Raw genomic sequence first — 24,032 nt, forward strand, 5'->3', positions numbered from 1 at the left:
ATGTGTGAGTTAGGTGGATTGGCCCTTGGTGTCAGGGAGATTAGCAAGGTTTACGGGAAAAGGGCCTGGGTTGCCTGTGCAGGCTCGATGGGCCGAATGGACTCCTTCTGCACTGTAGTGATTCCATGATTCTTCTTCTAAAACTACAGGCCCTTCAAACCACTTAATCATGTGTAAATAAATATTGTGAAATTGATCAGAGAGCTTGAGCTGTGAAAGAATCAATGTTTTCTCGGGGTGCAGCTGTTTCAACAAGTTTAAGGGATTTCTGAGCTCTCAGCCAAGCTTCATTATGTATGAGTTATTCTAGCGCAGTGAAAATTCAGCCCATAGGATCAGTCTCAGCATTGGTGTTCATCTGCCCGTTTTCAGACAGGCACTTTACATTCAGTATCACACACGAGAAACATTTCATGAGAAATCTAGTGAAGATGACTGATGTTCATTGCCATCGTCCAACAAACAGTCAACATCTTCATCAGAGGAAGAGAAAGAATGGAAAAAAGTTGCAGTGAAAATCCCCAATGTCCTTCATTCTTTCAGGGATGTAAGATTGATTTTCTTCTGGTGAGATTTCTTTTACCTGAATAATTACATTTAGTATTTGCTTTTTCCTGCTGTGGAGGGGGGAAAATGGCAAAAAAAACTGGTTACAGCCTCCATCAGTAACAGATAGAAACTGGAAGCAAGAGTAGGCCATTCGAACCTCGACTACTTTCTGTGGTAGTGAATTCCACACATTCACCACTCTCTGGGTGAGGAAATTTCTCCTCATCTCAATCCTAAAAGGTTTACCCCTTATCCTCAAACTATGACCCCTAGTTCTGGACTCCCCCCACCATCGGGAACATTTTTTCTGAATCTACCCTGTCTAATCCTGTTAGAATTTTATAAGTTTCTCTGCGATGCCCTTTCACTCTTCTAAACTCCAATGAATACAATCCTAACCAACTTAGTCTCTCCTCAACTGACAGATCATTTTGCTTTGGTCCTGTGTCAGGCATCTGATGAGTGTTACCATGGAATGGAAGTTCAATGGGTGAAATTAAAAAAAAACTAATACAGATGCTTCTTTAAAAATAAGTTGATCAACACAAGCAAATTATTCTTAGAACGTGCTTATGACTCAGAGTGGAGGCTATTAAAAGATAAATATATAAGGATATTTAAGGCTTAAATCTATGTTTCAATTTGTCAAACCTTGTAATGACTACCACATCAATGTCAAATTGCATGCGAGATTCTTATAGATTCATTAATGAAACATTAATCAAAAATGATCTGTAAGAGTTATAATTTAATCTGCAAGGAATCTGTTTTAAGTCTTTTAATATCCTAGATGTCACCTCAGCTATATGCTGGTTGTGGAGAGAATCATTAATATAGCTAACAATGTTCCTAAATATTGCATACAACACAAAGAAAAACAAAGTGATCTTTCCCTAGACAAATGCACCAATATGAGTGCAAGAGGAAAGACAATGGCTGGAATTCTCCAGCCGTTCACGCAGGTGGGATTCTCTGATCCCACGGCAGTGAACAGAGATTTGGCTGAGTGCCAAATTCTCCATCCTGGCTTGCAGTGGCAGCAGTGTGTGAACGGCTGGAAAACTCCGGCCAATAGCTGGTGGGATTTCTTTTTTAATCAACGATAAATTGCTGCAAACTGGCTTCATTGTCTCCCCATTATGGTAGAGGAGGCAACATTTAATATCAGGATACTGTGGAGAAGTATCTGCACAGATACTTAGCTTTCAGCTTAGTGCCTCCTATCGATCCACTGAGAAAATTGTTTGTCCCCTGTACCAAAGATAAGATGTGGTAATGTTGTAATATGCTTTTAAGTGATAGCAGCATGCCATCATTGGAAAGGATGTGTCACGTGATCCGGTTTTGGTTTTACTTTAGTCTGTGAGCAGAACAAGGCACAGCTCTGATGTCTTCAAGCTTCCTATCCAAGTATATAAGTTCTTATGTGTTTAGTCTAAATAAATGGACCCACCATGTGGTTACCCAATTTTATGGGTGATTGGTGCTTTTAGATCACAATAAATGCACAACATAGTGTTAAGCAGTGTCCAAACAGGGTGGCAGCAAGAATACGTACAAGTCCAATTTGTTTAACAGTCTTAGATCATGTTACATAGCATGAGGCTCCCGGCAATGTTCATGTCAGACTGCAATGGACTTGCAATGTCAGAGAGTGTCCAAATCACAGCATGGTGATTGCACTGAATAGCTTGGCAGACACGGTGAGATAGGGCTCAAATAAAGAGCTGGTAAGCAGAGAGATCGCTTGTAGTGAGAATGCAGTGCATAGCCTGCCAGTTCAGTGAGTGATACAGTAGACGGGATTTTCCACCTATACTCATCCCAAGCTGGAAATTCCCGCCTGAGATCAACGGACCTTTGCATGGCCCGTTCCCGCCTGCTACAATTCCCATGGCGGGTGGGACAGGAAGATTCCACCCAGCGTGTCAAGAGGACCGGTGTCGGGTTTGCTCAGTTGGGAAAGGTGACTAGGGTGTGGGTCATTTTGAGAGCGAGCAAGGGAGAGTCAAAAGCAAAAACCTCATACAAATCAGGCCGGAGAAAGTTACAATTATAACGGGCAGAGCTCTGAGAGTTTCTGAACAATATATTGAATGAATCAAAGTGGAAGGCCAGAAAGATATTGTCAAAATATCCACAAAATTCTGCAGTTTGAATTGGGATTCAGCTGATCGTTTTCTCTGAAGTCAAAATGTTTAAACAGCATACAGAGGTCTGGTTTCTTGATGCAGGTGCGTCTGAACCAGATACACAAGTCATAAAAATTCACCAAGCAATTAGGAATGAAGGGCTACACAGGGTGAACATGTCAGGACTAACAGCAGAAGAGCTAAAGGATCAACAAAAGTTATGGACTACATTCAAAGACCAGCTTAGAATCAAGGTAAACTCCCTTATTCATCAATTAGCATTCACACCACGTTAACAACAGCCTACAGAATCCATAGACCAATTTGTTAGCAGATGCAGAGAAAAGGGTACGTACTGTGATTTTTCAAATGCAGAGCTAAAAGACAGAACTGTTGAGTTGGTGATTGCTTCCAGAATTCCAGAAAGTTCTGCTTTACAAGTCCAACATGTATAGCCCTGAAGAATTACTCAAGGATGAACCTTAGTAATAAGCTATGACAAAGCTTACAGCTCCTAAGGACAACTCCAATTGTTAAAGCAATTACTAGAATACCCAAACCTAGCCAGACATGTGGAAGATGTTGCCTTCTACATGTACCAAAGACATGACCAGCTTTCCAGAAATTCTGCAAGGCATGCGGCAGAAAGGACCTTTGGCAGTGGTAGCGCATTAGAGCAAAGGCTGACACAACTACAAACAGCTATGTACTGAGCTAAACAGACCATACACAATGGGTATATAATGACAATCCAGTAACCCGTCAGAAATATATACACGAGGTGACTGACAAACCAGAAAATGACAATGATGTACACAAGAAGACAAAGAACGATCAGCACATGTTTCACACAATCAATCTCGTGGAAAATATAGACTCTTCATCTGAAATATCTGCCAAGATTTGAATTATCTGTTTCAAGAAAGTTGGTAATTATTCATTATTCACCAAGATTGATACAAGGACAAGTGGCAATATACTACCTCTGCAAATTCTAAAAGACGCATATTCACAGATATGGAAGGCCATGCCAAAACCTACAACTGTGCAACGTTTGGTGTACAATGGTTCACTAACTCCATTTGCAGGATCCATAATTCTGGAATACAAATACAATCAATCCTCCAGGGTGTCGTAAATGTTTTCTATCATGAAGACTAAAGGCCTACCATGGGTCTACCGGCATGCTGTGACCTCACAGTAGTGACAATCTATGGAATCAGTCAGACCTCTAAGAGCAGCTCAACCTCAGAAACGACTTCAATTGGCTCAGTTCATGACCTAACATTGAAATGTCCAGAATATTTCAACACAATTGGCAGTTTCAAGAAAGTAGTAACATTACGCTTGCAGGAGAATGCGAGTCCATCAATTGCACATTCTGAGTAATGCAAATGTCAGCAACTACAAGAAGTAATGACAAAAGATTCCACACTACAGAAACTGTGGAAAATCATCAGTGAAGGATTGTCTGATTCAATTCAACATGTCCATGAACATATGACACCATTTTGGCCTTACCAGCAGGGAGTCATTTTTAATTAAAATCTTTGTGGCCCGATAGTCTTAAACAACTTCATCACTCACACATGGGCACAAACCAGATGATAATACTCACAATAGAGACAGATTGTTGGCTGAGTATGAACAATAGCATTGAAGTCATCGTCAGGAAGTATGAAGCACTCAAAGAGCATATGCCAAGTCAGCATAGGTTCCACATGAAGTTCCTACTCATTCTTGGTACATAACTGCATCTATCTTTCATGTCCATAGCATGGACTTCATCATCATCACCAACTATTTTGCAAAGCACCCCATTTTTCAACAATTGCACAATGTCAAGCACAACTGTCACTCACACTCTTAAATGCTGTTTTTAGTTTATTTTGTGTGTCCAGAGAGATTGTTACAGATAACAGTCTGCAATTTATTGGTTAGCCTCAGAATCTGTATAAGAAGTGGAATATCAATCACACCCCTTGAATTATCCTAGATCGAACGGCTTAGCTTCATGAATGATTTGCACAGTAAAATCCCTAACTCTCAAACGTAGACACACTAAACAGGATCTACACATTACAATATTACATCTGAGAGTGACACCTTTAAGTGCAACTATTCCATCACCAGCTGAGCTCATATTTGGCAAACCAGTGCATGCCAATTCACCTATCTTATCCATTCTACTCTTTCAAAAATTAGCAAGCAACTTTTAAAGCTGCAAGAGAAGATAACCATTGTGCACAATAAAACTCTGGGTACAGAATTGCCAAATTTGCAGTTGGGACATTGAGCTATCATCCAGGATCCCACAGAAACCACAAGGCAACCGGTCGAAGTGACAAGCATTGTTCAAAAGCAAGGTCCTATGAACTCATTACATACAAAGGTGCAACAGTGAGGCATACTTGAAAACAAATCAATGAAATAAACTTCCAGACAGGCTTACCATTACAAGATCTGGGTGTACCAGCAGATTATCTCTACACTTTAGAGAGTCATAGATTCACCAATCCTATACACTTATGTAATGATAGCTAAACGTATATATGTATTATAAGTAGTTATACTTCTTTGGAAAGGAGGAAAGTTAAAAGGAAGGGGGATGTTGTAATATGCCTTTAAGAGATAGCAACATGACATCACTAAAATGGAAGCGTGTCATGTGATCCAGTCTCAATTTCGCTTTGGACTGTGAGCTTCAAGCTTTCTATCTATTTGTATATCTTCTTATGTGTCTAGTCTAAATAAATGAACCCACAACATATTTACCCAAACCCTCATGAGTGATTGGTGCTTTTATATCATTATAACATGTGACAGGTATGATCCCTGTGTGGCATGTACTAAATTTAAAACACGCTTACCAATGTCAATATTTATATGCACACTGAAAGAATGGAGCTAGTATACAGATCACAATAACCAAGTGAATTGTTACAGTAACAAAACTGTAGATAGCATTACCAACTGGAGTTGACACAAAAAACTTCAGAGTATTCAATAAGTGTTAAATTATTACCACATCTAATTACCTAATTTCACAGCCTGATCAAATCATTCTGTTGCTATTGTTACTTTACAATAATATATGATATGAATGGGACTTTCACATGCAGGTAATGCATCGCAGGGCACATTTTCTACAAATATTATGATAATTATTAACTTCAGTTAAGCTAACCAGATTCATAAAATGGAAAGAAAGCAAAGGGGTAACTGTGAAATTTGATTAGACTATACGCTTTTCACTAAGCTAGTCATTGACACGGCACCTGAACAAACAATTCTAGCAATCATAGATGAAAGCTTTTACTATCTTAGATCAAAAAATATTTTAGGCTTGAGCCTTTCCTTTCCTTTTATTCTTGCGTTGCATTTTATTAAGCATTTGTTCTTTTCTGTCAAATTTTTATTATACATTTATGTCACTGTTTAGTTTCATTACAGCAGGTGGATGGCTCCAAATATAATGTGTATCTCCTCGTTAGGTTTTGTCTTCCTTAGAACTTACGTGCATAGGGCCGTCACATGTGCAGTGCTTACAATTACATCTGGTGACAATTCTATGACACCACGCACTAACTCCATGATTTGGAGGAACTTACATCAAAGACCTAGTCAACCGCGAGATGGTTTTACACTGCTACATGTGCACCTGGTTTGAGTTGGAGAGGGTGAGCAAGAAAATCTGGGAACAGTCATTTTTCTCAAAAGGACCGACTCACTGTCTGCACCAGATTATTAGTTCAAAATAAATCAAGTAGAAATAAAAGGCAGAAATAGAATTAAGTGAAAAGTAAATTTAGGAGATATCACATAAAAATTATTCAGTCAATTGTGTTACGTGCTTAAAATAATCTACTTAGCAAGATTCTAGAAGTTAAACCTTTAGGATATGAGTTCAGAAATTGGCTGTTGGCGGGCTATTTAATAATGGGGATTTTGCAGTGAAGTCAGACCCTATTCTATTCTGACATGCCAAAAATGCAATACCAACAAGAGTCACTGGATAACGTGATCCTTTAGTGATTTTACCCCTCTCTAATCCAGGGCACTGAGGCCAGCAGTAATACCAACAACACGGATTAGCAATCATACACTGGAACTTTGTTGTTGATATGGCTGAGGTATTCACCGGATTAACTGTTAAAACGACCAGCATTCATAGAATAAGAGGTCAGCAAAATGTTTGTCAGTTTTGGTCAAGGAAAGGGGTTGGGGAATGTGTCACATTTAAATAGGTTTTAAAACAAATGAATTTACCCAGCTTTAAAAATAAAGGCCTGCAGTAGCTTTGAAAATGAGAATAAAAGCTAGATAACTCAACGTTTGAAATGTTGCAGCCCATGGTTCACACCAGATTCATACAGCGAGATGAGGAGAGATAACGGTGGAGTGGAAGTGTCAGTGAACAGATTACTCCAGAGGCCCAAGCTGATGCTTTGGAGAAAAGGGGGAGGGGAGTTTTCCCATCCCTCCCACCATGGGAAATGGAGTGGGCGGGGGGATGGACCATGCAAAGGTCCGTTGACCTCAGGCGGGATTTTCCGGTTTTAGGGTGAAAGCTGCCAGAAAATCCCACCCAAGGGTTTCCAATCCCACCATTGCAGCTAAATTGAATGAATAAATCTGGAATATAAACAAGTCTCCATAATGGTGACCACAGCAACTATCACTAATTTTTGTAAAAAGCCACTTGATTCACTAATGTTCTTTGCCATCCTTATTGGATCTGACTCCAGACCCACAGCAATATGGTTGACTCTTAAATACCCTCTGAAATGGCCTAGCAAACATTCAGTTCAAGGGTAATTTGGATGGGTAACAAATTCTGGCCTTGCTGGTGATGCTGCATCCCATAAAAAAATATCTTATTCCAGGCTAATTAAGCCAGGATGTGCCTTATTCATGTGCCTCGATATTGGTCAAAAGCACAGCCACCAACTGCATGGACACATGCAGGGGCAATCCATGAACCATCCAGCTGTGGACAAAAGTTGGACCCAAGATAGCATTTTGTGGGTCCAGGTTTGACTTCAAACATGGCAGATGGTGGAATTTGAATTCAATAAAAATCTGAAAATAAAAATCCATAATTGTGAAACCATTGTCAATTGTCATAAGAACCCATCTGGTTCACTAATGTCCTTTAGGGAAGAAAATATGCTAACCTTACCAGGTTTGGCCTACAAGTGACTCCAGACCCATAACAATGTGGTTGACTCTTAAATGGACTCTGAAATGACCTAGCAGTGACACAGTTTAAGGGCAATTGTGGATGGGCAATAAATGCTGGCCTTGCCAGCGAAGCCTAGTTCCCATGATCGCATGAAAAACAAGCTCGTTCATCTGAAGCCTAAAGCTGGTTAAGACCAGAAGGCTGACCAGCAATAGTTAGGCGAATCTGCGGTGTATCTCTGTGATTTTTAAAAATTCTTTTTTCTTTGTGGATTTTGTGAATTAGTTGAATCAAGGTTAGTTTTGATTATCTCGATTATTTCGCACATTCAATTAAATTGAAAAGTTTAATGGTCTGTGGCTGGCCTTATCTGACCAGGTATTTCAGTCTGCCTTCAGAAAGATTGAAGCAGCACATGAGAGAGTGACTCAGATCACAAGGCAGTCTTACTGTAACATCCTTGGATAACTACTTACTGGACACACTCTTGAACATGAGATGCTCAGATTGCTAAATCTAGAAACAGAGGCAGATCTAACTTGCCGTTCATGCCATGTTCCTGCTGCAGTGAAGTTGGAGAATTTGGCACCCAGCCAAATCTCTGTTCACTGCAGCGGGATGGGAAAATCCTGGCATTGTGAATGGCCATAACATTCTGGCCAGAGTTAATGGCTGGAATTATACTGGCACGCCTGCCCAGATTGGGGGTGGCGAGCTCCAGTGGCCTTGGGTGGGATCTTACGAACCTCGGGTGGACGTGCTGGTAAAATTACGCCCATCACGTGCCGTGGGGTGGAGGTAGCGAGGAGGAAATTTACCAAAACAATGAAAAATAATATCCATATGCACACTTAACTTAAAACAAATTCTGATTACCTTTTAGTAATCATGGCTTTGGTATTTAAGGGGAAATTACTATCAGGAAGTCAGGAAATGACTGCAAAGAAGAACTATAAAAGAGACATGACAGCAGTAATAATGAGCGCCTCTGAAGAATGAAGCATGGATTAACTTGCTCAGCACTGGGATCTGAACAATTTTATTCTTTTAGTGTTAGTTTCAGGAAGAAATAAACCACTGAAACATTATTTTCTGTAATGTGTTTTTATAACTGACCATAACATTTAATACATTAAAAATGCCAATACCATTTTAATTGAAACATATGTTCAAAAATAACACAGGATTATAATTTTCTTTAAAATGTCCTATATATAGCAGAAGTTCTTGCTTTTTAATACACTCCATAGTTCATTGTTACGATTGTAACAAATTCTCTTGAGATTAGAAGACAAACAGGAAGTTTGGAAACGGTAAAAAAAAGATGGCTTAGCAACACAGATCCATAAAGGGAAAGGATGTAATGTTTTCCTTTTTCCTGCTCCCACCCCAGTTCCTTAAGTGACATTAACTTAGCTAACCTGGGTGAGATACTACAGGCCAAAGTTTCGGGAAAATTCCAGACTCTGCACACTCAACTCGGGAGAAAGTGCCCCGGATGGTCAGATATTTGTTCCGATGTGGGTAAGTGCTAACTGGAGTCAGGTCTGGTGTCCCTAGAAACATATGGAGGCAGCCACAGGGGTTACAGGCTGCCAGTGTGCCTTTTAAACAGCCCTCAAGTCCTTGCCCCTTACATTGCACACAATCCCCATGCCCAAGCGTCCCAACTCAGGCCGCCTCATTCCCCCACCCCGCCATGGCCCCTCATGCCCTTCATGCCAACACATGGCACTCAGTCAAATAATCCTTCATAGCCCCAAATCAACTGTACCAACCCCACCCGCTCAGCCTTTCTGATTCCTCTCTTCCTCTTTGCTGACCAACTGTGGCCTGGTGCCAAAGGCATGCTTGCCTATCAGCCAGCCAGCCTCTTAATCTGGCTTGTTGCACCTGGAGACAGAAATAAAAAATGTTAACATTAAATTTGGAAGGATCTGCAAAATGCGTTCTCCTGGATTTCCTGTCCTCAAAGCAGTCCCCTGTGCTCCCTTCCTAAGTAGTCATCTTGTCATTCAGCTTAAGCTGAAAAGAAAGCAACGTTGTCAGCTTAGTGTCAGACTGCTTTTCTCTAAAATTCCATGGGAGGTCAGTCTCTTGGCACTTCTAAGCAGGTTAACTAAAGCTATGCCATGTCATAAAGCTTTCACTTTCTTCTGTTCAATGCTCCTCAGGACACTCCTGACAATCTGCTTAAACCTGGTGTTGTTAAACTTCTTGCACGGTAGCACAGTGGTTAGCACTGCTGCTTCACAGCTCCAGGGACCTGGGTTCGATTCCCGGCTTGGGTCACTGTCTGTGTGGAGTTTGCACATTCTCCTCGTGTCTGCGTGGGTTTCCTCCGGGTGCTCCGGTTTCCTCCCACAGTCCAAAGATGTGCGGGTTAGGTTGATTGGCCATGCTAAAATTGCCCCTTAGTGTCCTGAGATGCATAGGTTAGAGGGATTAATAGGTAGAAAATGTAGGGATATGGGGGTAGGGCCTGGGTGGGATTGTGGTCGGTGCAGACTCGATGGGCCGAATGGCCTCTTTCTGTACTGTAGGGTTTCTATGATTTCTATGATTGAATCTGCTTAAAAGCAGCATACATTAGTAAGATCCCATTCTCTTCAGTGAAAATATTTTCTCTTCTATTACTCTCCTGAGATGGTACACCATCAGCAATTCTTCTTCATGCTAGTGCACTGCATAAATCTGTCTCCATGAAGCATTCTCAAAGAAACATCATCATAAAGTTATTGAGTCTGATGTGTCAAAGGGGAGATGGAGTTTTGTACAACCCACGAAATAGGCAATACGAGAATCTTTGCCCAGAATCACTAAAAATACATAGCTGGCAACAGAATAATTTACAGTTGCAAATCTAGGGTAAAACATACAACAATGTATTACTAGGGAACTGGATGATGTAATAACAAACTTAACTCTCAGCTTTGGGCATGATCTCGAGGGCATTTCCCATTTATAGAATAATTGGGAGGGATTTTCCAGCTGCATTCGCCCCTGAAACCGGAAAATCCCATCCAAGGTCAATGAAACTTCCATGGTCCGCCCTTCGCCTGCTCCGATTCCTGTGGTGGGCGGGGCGGTAAAATTCACCCCGATTTGTCAAAGATGGAAAGCAGGAGGAGAAAACAGAACACAAAAAAAATCAGAGTAGGCCAAAAGCACAGTCAAAGAGAAGATTCTTTAGGTTGCTACTGACAGTAAGGTGGAAGACAGCAAGGCAATGAGATCTGAGGAAATAAATGTTGCAACGGCTGAAAGAACGGTTCATGATTTTGAAGTGAAGAGAATAGGCAATAAAGAGTGAAACAGTATTGGAGCAATGAAGTGTGTGCAGCTGAAGATCACAAAGGTCATGAAGAATGAGGCCATGGGAGCACTGAAATATAGAAGAGCGTGGCAAGGACGGGAGCAACGATCATAGAATCCCTACAGTGCAAAAGAAGGCCATTCGGCCCATCAAGCCTGCACCAATAACAATCCCACCCAGGCCCTATTCCTGTAACCTCACCTATTTATCTTGCTAGTCCCCCTGACACTAAGGGGAAATTTACCATGGCCAATCCAACTTACCTGCACATCTTTGAACTGTGGGAGGAAACCGGAGCACACGGAGGAAACCCATGCAGACACGGGGAGAACGTGCAAACTCCACACTGACAGTGACCCAAGGCCGGAATTGGACCCAGGTCCCTGGCTCCCAGGTCCCTGGCGCTAGGAGGCAGCAGTGCTAACCACTGTGCCACCATGCCGCCCCATCTTCTCAAATTACATAACACACTTAAAATGGAAATAGATTTAAAAATATTTTCCACATTTGACCATCCAATGTAAGTGTGACTATTTTAACCTTAAATATGTTCCCTCGAATGCAGCTGTTGTGATTAATACATTTGAGGCAAAAACCAGGATCACAGAATATTAGAATTGTTATAAGGCAGAAGAAGGCTATTCAGCCCATTGAACACGTACCATTCAGCCCAAACCTGCTCTCTGAATGAGCAATTCACCTCGTGTCATTTCCCCACCTTCTCCCCCTCATCTTACACATTCTTCCCTTTCAGGTCATACTCTAATTCCCTTTCGAATGCCTCAATGGAACCTCCCTCCATCACACTCTCTCACAATGCATTACGGGCCTTAACTGCTTTTTAAAAATTCATTCATGGGATGTGTGTGTCGCTGGTTAGGCCAGCATTTATTGTCCATTCCTGAATGCCCTTGAATTGAGTGGCTTACAAGGCCTTTTTAAAGAATCAATCACATGGAGTCACATGTAGGTCAGACCAGGTAAGTACGGCAGATTTCCTTCCCTAAAGGATATTAGTGAACCAGGTGGGTTCTTACAACAATTGGCAATGGTTTCATAGTCATCATTAGGCTTTCTTAATTCCAGATTTTTAAAAATTGAATTCAGATTTCATCATCTGCCAAAGTGGGATTTACATCTCGGTGCCTAGATCACTACCCTGGACCTCTGGATTGCCAGTCCTGCGGCAATACCACAATGCCACCGTCTCTTCAATGAAGGAAGTCGGCCACTCTTATCCAGTATGACCCAAAGCAATGCTCTAGAATCTTAACTGCTGAGCAAGTTACTCAGTTGTATTCAAAAAGGCAATCACCACCATTTGTTTAAGGGTAATTACTGGGATGGGCAATAAACATAGGCCTTACCAACTGCACCCACGTCTACCGAATGAATAAAAAAAAACAAGAGTTACCTGCCTCACAGAGGCAGTGGAATCCAGGAGCAACATCCTTCTGTTCCCAGAGAAAGATTAAGGTCAGAAATGTTTGCTAAATTTTTCAGCCAGAGAGTAAGGCCATCCCATTGGATTGTGTGCTTGTTGGAGCCTTCACTGGATCCAGAACAAGACTTACCATTGTTCTCAGAAGACATAACTTCCACGGAGCACATAGGAACATGTTTGGAAGGATTCCCAATGTAACTCCTTGCAGGAATGCTCCCAGGCATGTCTCTCAAACTGCTGCTGGAATGCAGAGAAGAGGCAGCTGATGGGGGGGTGGGTGGAGGGTTGAAATTTCTGATCTATGGTTAGTAACTCTTCGGCTGACAAAGGGAAATATTTGAGCCTAAATTAGCAATCCCAATAAAGATGTCTAACGTAGAAAATAGAATTGTCTTGCTGCTATGATAGGAATAACCTCAAAGACTGGGTTAACCAAATCTGTAGCTGAAAGGATCCTAAATCTATGTAGGGATAATAAATTTCAATAAGCAGTAAAGCAATTGGGGAAATAAGTGTTCCATTTCTTAGCACTAACATAATGGAGAAGTAACAACACTACTCATCAATATTTCAATACATCCACAATTAATTACTGGGCTGTTGGTAGTAACTGATACTGTTGCATGTTTTAGTTGACAGAAGCTTCACCTTGAGCCCTCTTCATTTGCAAAACAAAACAATTTATGATTTAAAAAGTTAAAGTTTATTTATTAGTCACAAGTAGGCTTACATTAACACTGCAATGAAGTTATTGTGAAATTCCTCTAGTCGCCGCACTCCGGCGCCTGTTCGGGTATACTGAGGGAGAATTTAGCATGACCAATGTACCTAACCAGCACGTCTTTCAGAGGTAAATCACATTATGGAAACAGAAATGCAGATTTTGAAGACTAATAATAAACCAGAAATTAATCTCGGACACAAAATAAACTTCTATACACTCCCATTGAGCTCCTTGCACTGCTGCCACCAGTCTTTACTGCTGCTGCTCAGATGTATCTCAGACTCCATACTGGGCATTTTATTTGTCCAACCAATTATTTTTATAGGTGCACGGTAAAGGTGTTGCTTTTCACTGTTGCACTCCAGCAGGATTTATAATTATTACAGCAAAAATAGATGTTGATGACGTGAATCAGCACGAAGACAGGGGAGGAAACAGCCAAAACTAAAGTTAAGACAACCTCAGTGACAAATCTGAAGGTTTTGCATCTATGGCATCTCTCTTTCTGCCATGGTACAAAGCGAGACTCTCTCACACAAAATAGTTTTGCTTTTTTTTTGATACACAACAGTATCAAATGGGCATATCGGCAGCAGATGCCAAGAAGGGGGAAAAAGCATTTAATTAAAACTCAACCATCCCATTGATTATGTTTGAATATATGCTTGACTGGCAAATTTGCTGGAATTCAAGTGACCTAAATGGCATTTGGCATATTTTGAAAATCTGGCCTAGGCTCTCCACTTTGTGGTTACTTTTATGACAAGTCGGGACTCCCCCACCTCCCCCCACAACACCGCCACAACCCTGACCCACTCTCTTGGGTCCATGTTATTTCACATGTATGACAAACTGTGAGAGGAAGCCCAATGTTGTCACTAAGGAAAATCTCTGTCATATGAACATTGCTGGAGCATCACATACTGAAGTCTAAAACAGGTGAAGATCCAGTCTGAAAATAGATGGAGAGGAGGGTTATATTAAGATCTCTCTCTCATGCGTGACTGGAATCAGTGCAAAACCCCTCAGGCTGCGTGTTTGACATGGAACAAACAAACACAAAAAATATAACTGTAATTGTAAGTGACCTTGTACTGTATTGAAAGAAACTGATTTCATTTGCACTCTATCGAATTTGACCTTTCATGTAATGCACTTCTATAAACTTTACGGATAAAGCATATATTTTTGGGGAAAAATATTAAGTACTCTCCCTTAGGGCAGAATTCTCTATTTTTTTATTGAAGTGTGGTAGCAGGTGGGTCTGGAATGCCATTCCCACTGGAATGATGGGAAGTAATGTCTGATTCTGCACTTGGAGCCTCATTGATTATATACAAGTGAGTATCTCTCTGAATCCCTCGCCGGGTCAGGAGCTGATTTATCCGCCCGCCATCAACTGATGGGTTCAAACGTCCGGGTGCCATGTTTAAACACCAGTGCAACACACTCATATCACTCTCTCCAGCCCACCTATCTTCACCAGAACGTGCAGGATGTCAGCAACCTGGAGGCAAAGGATATGTCGGGAAGACGGGATCAGGCTGCATGATCAACCATGGTCATAATGAATGGTTTGATCTTTCAGGTAATGTACTTCTCTAACTTTTAGAAAGGCTGAATGGCCTACTCCTGTTCCTATGATCTATGTATGTTTCCATGTATCTTTCTATGTATGACTAGCTGCTTCAAGAAGAAATCGGCGCCCTGATTCAATCACTGAAAGAGGCTGAGCATAGAGACATGTCCTCTATCCCAGGGACGCCTTGGAGGCATGTCCTCTATCCCAGGGACGGCTTGAAGAAGCACAGCAACCTCACCCCTCCCGCCTGGGAGGGCATTGCGGGAAGTGTAGACAGAGTCAATGGATGGGAGGTTAATTTGTGTGATGGATTGGGCTATGTTTATGACCTTTTGTGTTTTGTTGTGGTCTTGGACAGAGCAGGAGCCATACCAAGCTGCGATATAATCAGAACGAATGCTTTCTATGGTGCATCTGTAAAAGTTGGTGAGAATCATAGCTGACATGCCAAATTTGCTTAATCTTCTGAGAAAGTAGAGGCATTGATGGGCTTTCTTAACTATAGTGTCGGCATGGGGGGACCAGGACAGGTTGTTGGTGATCTGGATACCTAAAAACTTGAAGCTTTCAACCATTTCTACTTCGTCCCCATTGATGTAGACAGGGGCATGTTCTCCACTACACTTCCTGAAATCGATGACAATCTCCTTCGTTTTGTTGATGTTGAGGGAGAGATTATTGTCGATGCACCAGTTCACCAGATTCTCCATCTCTTTCCTGTACTCTGTCTCGTCATTGTTTGAGATCCAACCCACTATGGTAGTGTCATCAGCAAACTTGAAAATCAAGTTGGAGGGAATTTGGCCACACAGTCATAAGTGCATAAGGAGTATAGTAGGGGGCTGAGAACACAGCCTTGTGGGGACCAGTGTTGAGGATGATTGTGGAGGTGTTGTTGCTGATTCTAGTAACATAGGAATTAGGAGCGAGAGTAGACAATTCAGTCCTCCGAGCCCGCTCTGCCATTCTATATGACCATGGCTGATCTCCATCTCATCCTAACCCCACTTACCTGCCTTTTCCCCATAGCCCTTATCAACACTTATTCCCTCATCAATACTTTCACATCACCACCACCCCACCAGCCTCCATCCTCTGGCCTGCCACACATAGATAGCTACTGTGGCAATGCAGAGATTAGCCTCCCCCAACAATCCAGTCGGGACCTCAGCTCCGTCACTGCATCAAATCCTAACAATTACAGTGAGCCAAGTGTGAAGTAGCTTCAGCTCATTCACTAAAACTTCATCTATTTCTTGCAGACACCAGCAGATTGAAGCCATCCTCGGAGCAGCACTCCGAGCCCCTGGAGCAAGTCTGCTCAGGTTCTCGACTGATCCCTGGAAAGACCCACAAGCAAAGAAATTGAGTGCTGTTGTCACCTTCAAAGCCACTGACAGGAAGAAGCATCCAACTCCACGCATTGTCAGCTCTTCATGAAGAATGTGACAAATGTGATGTATAAGATCTCTGGACAATCCCAACCATGCCTCCCACTAACTATAAGTAGGAGACTCTTTGATGATAAACCCTCAGTGTGGGTGCCTCTGCGAGCTTTGATTGTGCCTGATGTAACCTTACCTCTGAGACACTAGCAGACACATTGCAATGATCAGCATTCCATTTCAGAGATATAGGCCGGTATTTTATGACCTCGCTCGGGCGAGGCTCGTAAAATCCCGCCCGAGGCCAATGGAGAATTCCATTCTGTGAGCCTTGCCCGCCCCGATTCCAGGGCGGGCGTGCCTGTAAAATTCGTCCATGACATCTGGAGCCCTCTTGTGGGGTGGGGGTTGATAAATTGTAAATTAAAAGATTAAACTCAAGGAGCTTTGTGTTCCATTGATGTGCGTAAGTATGATCTTTCAATTGCTCATGGTCAAGGGGTGGAATCCATTTGGCCACTGATAAATGGCATTAATAGTTAGCCTAATAGTCAGCCTTTGAAACAGTAGAAGAGATGGCCACCTAATCCACTGCATCAAAGGTTTTAATGTATTTAGTTCTGGAGGCTTTGTTGACACAGTTGTGCTATGGTTTCTCATTATGAATGCTTGCCTGAGCTACAAACCCCACTAATCATAGAAATCATAGAAACCCTACAGTACAGAAAGAGGCCATTCGGCCCATCAAGTCTGCACCGACCACAATCCCACCCAGGCCCTACCCTCATATCCCACCCACTAATCCCTCTAACCTACGCATCTCAGGACACTAAGGGCAATTTACCATGGCCAATCAACCTAACCCGCACATCTTTGGACTGTGGGAGGAAACCGGAGCACCCGGAGGAAACCCACGCAGACACGAGGAGAATGTGCAAACTCCACACAGACAGTGACCCGAGCCAGGAATCGAACCCAGGTCCCTGGAGCTGTGAAGCAGCAGTGCTAACCACTGTGCTACCGTGCCGCCCTAATGGATTATGCCCAGCAGGCGTTGTTGGTACAGCTGTCAAGAGGACATTAAGTTTTGTTCTGATTGACAATTTACGAGCTCATAAGAGGATTAGGTTTTCTTGAAAAAGTTTTTGAAAAGCTGTTTGCTTACTTTGACAATTTCATGAGCTTCTCAAAGACTTCCCAGTAACTTTAGGCCTCATAAGTTGTGTTTTTAGTGGATGATTGACTATGGTGGGTATGGAGGGACTTGGGCATAGGGATGGGTGAGGGGTGGGGGGGTGAGACGTGAGGGTAAGTGTGTCTAACACTCACGTAAAAAATGGGTTGACGTCCCAGTGAACAAAAACAGGTCTTTTAACCTCTCCACCTCAGCATCCACCCGCCTCTGTCCCTACCTTAAACATGCTTCCGGAGGCAGTAACCCCAAAACCAGTCCGTCCCTGTCACCCCGCCTTAAGAATAGCATGGGCTGGCACTGCCAGGCAGGAGGCAGGATTACAACGTCGCAAAATGGCATGGCTCGTAATTGCCATCTCAAAGATGAAAATCTGGGCTTAAATGTCAGCTGGCATTTGGAAATCATCACATCTGAATGGAAAGCTATCCTCACCGGCTGTACACATAAGAGCACCTTTCAGCAGAGCCCCCAAAATGTGATCAGAAATGAGAATGTTGCTTCATTTTTCTTCCCTCTCCCGAACCCAAGGACAGTGAAGTGAGCCGAGGTCAGTAAAATCAACATAGATCAGTGCTCACACCCTTTTTGGCAGTAGTAGTTCTGCAGCACACAGTGCACTTACCCAGTATCGTCAACATTGGACATTTTAAATGAAGCAGTAATATATCAAACTGACAGCGCTTTAGAACAATAAAGACTTGATACTCAAACAGCAATTACAACTCGTGTGTGCTCTATCTAACCCTGACTCATTCATCAGCCAGCATTTGGAATGAAAGAAATTCAGGTTTCTCCGAGGATATTAAGAGCAAAACCAAAAATAAAGACGATTTATTAACAGCAAGACAAGCTTAGGAAAATAAACCGCACTTCCAAATCAGAGACGTTCATATCAATGTTCACCTTTGGCCAATTCTTATAAATCTTTTCATTGAGACAGAAGGATGGCCTCAACCGACTCCAGCTCTGCAAATGTCATTAGGTGCAGTTCAGGCAGGGTCAAGCATGGGCAAATCATCCTTTTTTTGCTGAGAAATGAACTTTTCATTTTCATTAATTCATTGAGCTGGTGGCTCAAACAGGATCAAATGAAACTCACACTGGCATGCAAGTTCGGATATCAAGCACCCTTCAATACACATATCTGACCTTTTGTTTTTCAAGTAATCTCTCAGTCTGGACATTATTAACAAATGAAGATATGAACAAGGATGAGAAATTGATTAGCATCAAATGAGCTATGGTGACTTCCATTGATTAATATGGATAGTTTAGTGATTGACAGCACTGACGTAGTGCTGGCTCTATCTAGCTCGGCAACTGGACACGACAACGGGGTTCTATTATTTGCAAACAAGAGATTTCAATGACTTACCGTATGATTCCGCGTGTTTGTGACGGCACTGCCATCAAGCAGGTAGTGTGTCTCTGTGTAGTTTTCAGCAAAAAGCACACTGCAGAACAGGAAAAGCATGAAACCGTTAGAGGCATGACTCCTTACAATGCCAAGTTCATTACAGCTCATTGTTACTGACAAACTCCTGGATCAGATGCACATGATGTGACTCAAGATTAAATAATCTCTTCCTGTAAATCTGAACTAATCACTTTATGCACTTAAAATGGCATTTCTCACCTCATCATAATCCCCACATACCTCCTCTGATAGTGAGGCAAATGCTTCACTGGCTCTACCTATTAACTTTGTTTGAACGAACAATACTCACATGGTCTGTGGCCATTTTAATTGCCCAGCTACTTTCATATTCTTTTCACTTTGGCAATGCTTGAATATATTTAAACATATCCCCACTAGGCCTTTGACTAAGGGGGTTAATCTCTCCTCACCACTTCCCTCAATTTCTGCCTTTGCCTCCACCATTTTAAGTTGATGTTCTTTTTGCAGTTCCGGTTTCTAAAGTTCAAAGGCTCTCTCTATCTTTCCCTTTGTTCTCTCTCTCTCTCTCTTTTTAATTTATCATTGCCACATTCTCTCTTTCCTTTGCTTCCAACTCAAGCTGTCTCAGTTCTTTAGCCTGTTGCAAATGTTTCAATTCTTTTTCTTGTTGCAACTGTTCCATATGTAATTTAATTTTAGCCAATTCCAATGATTCAGGTTGCATCTCTGGCAAATTTTAATGCAGACCTGGCACTGAAATTATCTCTGCCTTCCTCACCCTTTCAGGTAAAGCCAACTTCAGCTTGTTAGCCACTTCCAAAGGATTTGGTTTAACTACCCCTTGTAAACCACTCTGAGTTACCTCTTCCATTCCCAGGAAATCATTAGACACTGAAAGAGCCATTTTCCACAAGGCACTCCCTATTTAAACTAACCAAGAGCAACACTGAAAGAAAGCTCTAGTTCCTCACGCGTATTGTCTTTAATTTCAATAATCCCAAACCAAACAAGGAATTATACCTTTTAATCCCACAAGAGCCCCCAATCTTTGTTAGGCTACTGGACCAGAACCCCAAGATACATTGGGACATCAGACTAGACCCCACCATATTTTCTATTTTGGCATAACTGTGAAGATAGGATGCTTCACTCCAGAAATAATTCCACTGACAGATTAGGGATCTTTTGTTGTAAAACAAACTTTATTTATTAACACAGTTTAAATATAACTCTAACAAATGAAGCAGCTTAACAAGCAACAGTTGAATAATTTTTTAAAATAAAAGGAAACAACTTTAATTTCTAATTTATCACTGTTCCAGTTCCAAATAAGCAACATTCCTCTTACAGACTTAAATGCCACTTTAAATACAGTTAACAGCCATGAATATACTTGCTAGGATGAGTATGGGCAATCTTGAAGCTTTCAGAGGGAGAATGAGTTTCAGAGCAGCTTGTAGAAACCTCTGTCTTCAAACAATCCCCAGCTAGGACTGAAAAGCTGTTTATCTGCTCCAGACCTAGCTCCTCCCATTAACCACATCACCAAATGACCCTGCCTACCTAAACCCACATTCCATTCCTTTAATCTAAAACCCCAGGGGACCTTTTTTTGTGTAAGCAAAAGTCCATTAGCTCTATCCTAAGTAAACACTACATGGTTAAAATGAGTAATCATCCTGCTCTCCCATTATCTGAGTTGTAGTCCTTCCAGAAGTACTGACTACCTGTGGACTGAAGCTGAATTTTTAAAACATTCCCCTTAAACATAAAAAACAATATACATATATCTATATAAATTGCACCACTGTCATCACATCACCGCTCCACCCAAATTCCACCCAATATGTTGGTTCTAATCATCTTAATAAAAGAAGTTGCTCATTGACATTTCCTGATGCATGTGAGGGGACCAGATGGTATCCTTCCAGGTTTTTCTAAAGAAATTATATGTCGTCTGCAACAAAGCTTTTTTTTGTATTATACCATTTAACTGCTTAATTTTAATTACCAGGAGACAACTACTTATATTCATTTACTATCCATGCAATTCAAAATCCAAGTCAATTCACTCCTGAGTGGTACATGAATTAGTCTGGAAGAACTCATCAGTGACGCAGTGCATCTTTCAAAATATGATAGAACTCCTGGTTTAGTGTTGTGAATCTTTCTGTACAGTCTGAGTGCATAGATAAAGGAGGCACATTTTGATGCAATATAAATAGATTTTCAGAAGGTGTTCGTTAAAGTGGGTCACAAAAAGTTTGATGCAAAAATTCAGGCACATAGAAATGTAGCAACATAAATAGAAATTTGACCAGAAAACAAAGGGTTCAGGCTAATGGGGTTTGCTCAGATTGGGGAAGGATCATAAGTATTTTACTCCAGAGGCCAGTCGGAGCTCATCATGCATCCTTAATATTATTGGATAATTTTACTTGGGCATAAATTTCATAAGAACATTTGCTCACAACACCAGAGGAACTCACACAAATAGCAAGGAAGAGTGCAAGAGGACATACCAGTTAAAAGAATAGATGGGCTGCTGTTTAAATAGAGTCATAGAATGGTACAGTGCAGAAGGAGGCCATTCGGCACATTGAGTCTGAACCAACCACAGCCCCACCCAGGCCCTATCCCCATAACCCCATGCATTTACCCTAGCTAGTCCCCCTGACACTAAGGGGCAATTTAGCATGGCCAATCAACCTAACCCGCATGTCTTTTGGACTGTGGAGAAAACCAGAGCACCCGGAGGAAACCCACACAGATACGGGGAGAACATGCAAACTCCACACAGACAGTGACCCAAGCCGGGAATCGAACCCAGGTCCTTGGCGCTGTGAGGCAGCAGTGCTAACCACTGTGCCACCCAAATATAATACAATATTGAAAAGTGTGAAATAATGGGGATGAATTTCCTTGCAGTTTTTGGCATATGAGTTGCAGAGGACAGAAAATTAGTTTTGTGAGAAAGTTTGTTGAGGGTGTTTATAGCCAATTTCCCCTGTTGAAATGGGTATTGCGAGCTACCTTGTGCTTTCTGAATCTTGCTGCAATCAACCAGATGAGTCTTCACTGACTTAATTTGCAAATGTCAAAGACAAACCCAACCGTCTCTGAGTGAATTTGCACCACTTTTGCACTCTGCACAACTTAGATTGAGACATCAGCGGCACAAGCATCTGTTGGGATTATCTGATCAGAATGGAAAACTTTATGTAGTGATTTCTGCAGTTTGGAATTGTTTTTTTCATGTAATCATAGAACAGTACAACACAGAAGGAGCCTATTTGACCCATCAGGTCTACACCAGCTCTTTGAAGTACAAATCCAGCTAGTCGCACTCTACTGCTGTTTTCCAACAGCTCTGCAACTCTTTTCTCCTTAACGTATTTATCCAAATTTGTTCTGAAGGCTACATTTGAATCTATATTCAGCACCCCATTAGGCAGGGCATTTATAATCTTAACCACTCGTAAGGAAACTTTTCCCCATATTGCCTCCAGTTCTTTTACCGATCACTGCAAATTTATACCATCTGATTAGCAAGCCATTATGAACAACTGAAGAAACAATCAGCTATTCGCTGGGATGTACAGCTTATGGACCCAGCATTGCAACACTGAAATTCAGTTCAAAAAGGTGTCCTGCCCTTCATGCTGGCAGGACCAGATAATGAATTGAGAATTCAATGGCTTGCGAAGGCTAGAAAACTCTGGCCATAGTGTCCATAATAAGCAGAGTACAAAGCATATTCAACCAGCCCATTGTAAAATCCAAAACAAACTGTGCAGAGTTTCCGTGATTGAGCAATACTAGCTGAATAACCCCTAGTATGCTAATAGCTACAGTAACAATTAATTTAAGGTAATCAGCCAAGCTCATAAAATGACTCATTTATGCTTGCTAGAAGCACATTCCCTGCTAACAAAAAGAATATGTTGAAGCCTTGTGCCCTTTTTTGAATTAGCCGGCATCTTGGGGCTCCTACATTTCCCTGTTGCATTCTCCTTGGTAACGCCTCAGCCTATCAGAGCTGATTTGCCAACAAATTACTGCCCTTTTTTCCTGTTATATAAATTGCTGCAATCATTTGAAATTTGGCATTCTTGCATTTTTCCTGATGAGTATAAGATGAAAAACTTCGGTAACATGTCTCTCTTTTCAATGATATGGTAATAGGATGAAATGAAGTAAGGCGAGAGGAGGTTCATATGGAGCACAAAAAACAGCAAGCATGAATTGAGCAGAGCAGCTCATTCTGTGCTTTTTAATTCTTTGCAACACAATATCATAAAGATTTGTTAGTTGTGCAATGAGTGTGCTGGTACCAACAATGAGAAAAGAAAACGATTACCAGTGCTTTGCCTTGCCTGTTCCCCTGACAATGAGTAAACCTTTCCAACACTGTTCTGCAGTCCTGGGGTAAGGGGGATGTAAGTCAATGCCAGTGATAACCACAGTGGGCAGTACAGGTAATAATTCTGTACGACTTGCATTCAGCATTCTGTTCATCTTGCCTTCAACAGACTTCAATAAGCATTGAATGAATTAAGTTGTGTATTCATCTTCTCTGGCTTAGTGCCTTTTGGGTGCAGAAGGTACTTGGAGGCCATTCGGCCCATCGAATCTGTACTGACCACAATCCCACCCAGGCCGTAATCCTACACATTTACCCTTCTAATCCCCTTGATATCAGAGTCAATTTCGCATGGCCAATCAACTAACGTGCAAATTTTCGGACTGTGGGGGGAAACCGGAGCACCTGGAGGAAACTCACGCAGACACAGGGAGAACTTGCAAACTCCACACAGACGGTGACATGAGGCTGGAATTGAACCCGGGTCCCTGGCGCTATGAAGCAACAGCGCTAACCCTTGTGCCACCATGCCGCCCACTTCACTGGTCATAATTCCTTAAAAGTGAAATATTACGGTGACATGCAATTAAGTCATCTGAGAATGAAATGAAAAAGAGTCCTCTTCCTCTCTTACTTGTTTGCTCCGGGATTGTTGTAGAAAGAGTGTGCAACAGTTAAACAGACATTTACAAGCAGTTCAGATGCCTCCATCCATCTTACACTGGTTTTACAATGGATACATAAATAAACAGACTGGA

General features: G+C 41.8%; 1 protein-coding gene across 1 annotated transcript in view; it reads right to left on the minus strand.

Moving 5' to 3' along the window:
• Positions 1 to 24,032, minus strand: part of adam12a (ADAM metallopeptidase domain 12a) — a 347,620-nt gene that overhangs the window by 133,064 nt on the left and 190,524 nt on the right. The window contains exon 4 of the mRNA XM_078223418.1: positions 18,888 to 18,966. Coding sequence (XP_078079544.1) covers positions 18,888 to 18,966 — 79 coding nt within the window. The remainder of the gene's footprint in view (positions 1 to 18,887; positions 18,967 to 24,032) is intronic.

This window comes from Mustelus asterias, chromosome 11 (assembly GCF_964213995.1).
Source record: "Mustelus asterias chromosome 11, sMusAst1.hap1.1, whole genome shotgun sequence".
Taxonomy (NCBI): domain Eukaryota; kingdom Metazoa; phylum Chordata; class Chondrichthyes; order Carcharhiniformes; family Triakidae; genus Mustelus; species Mustelus asterias.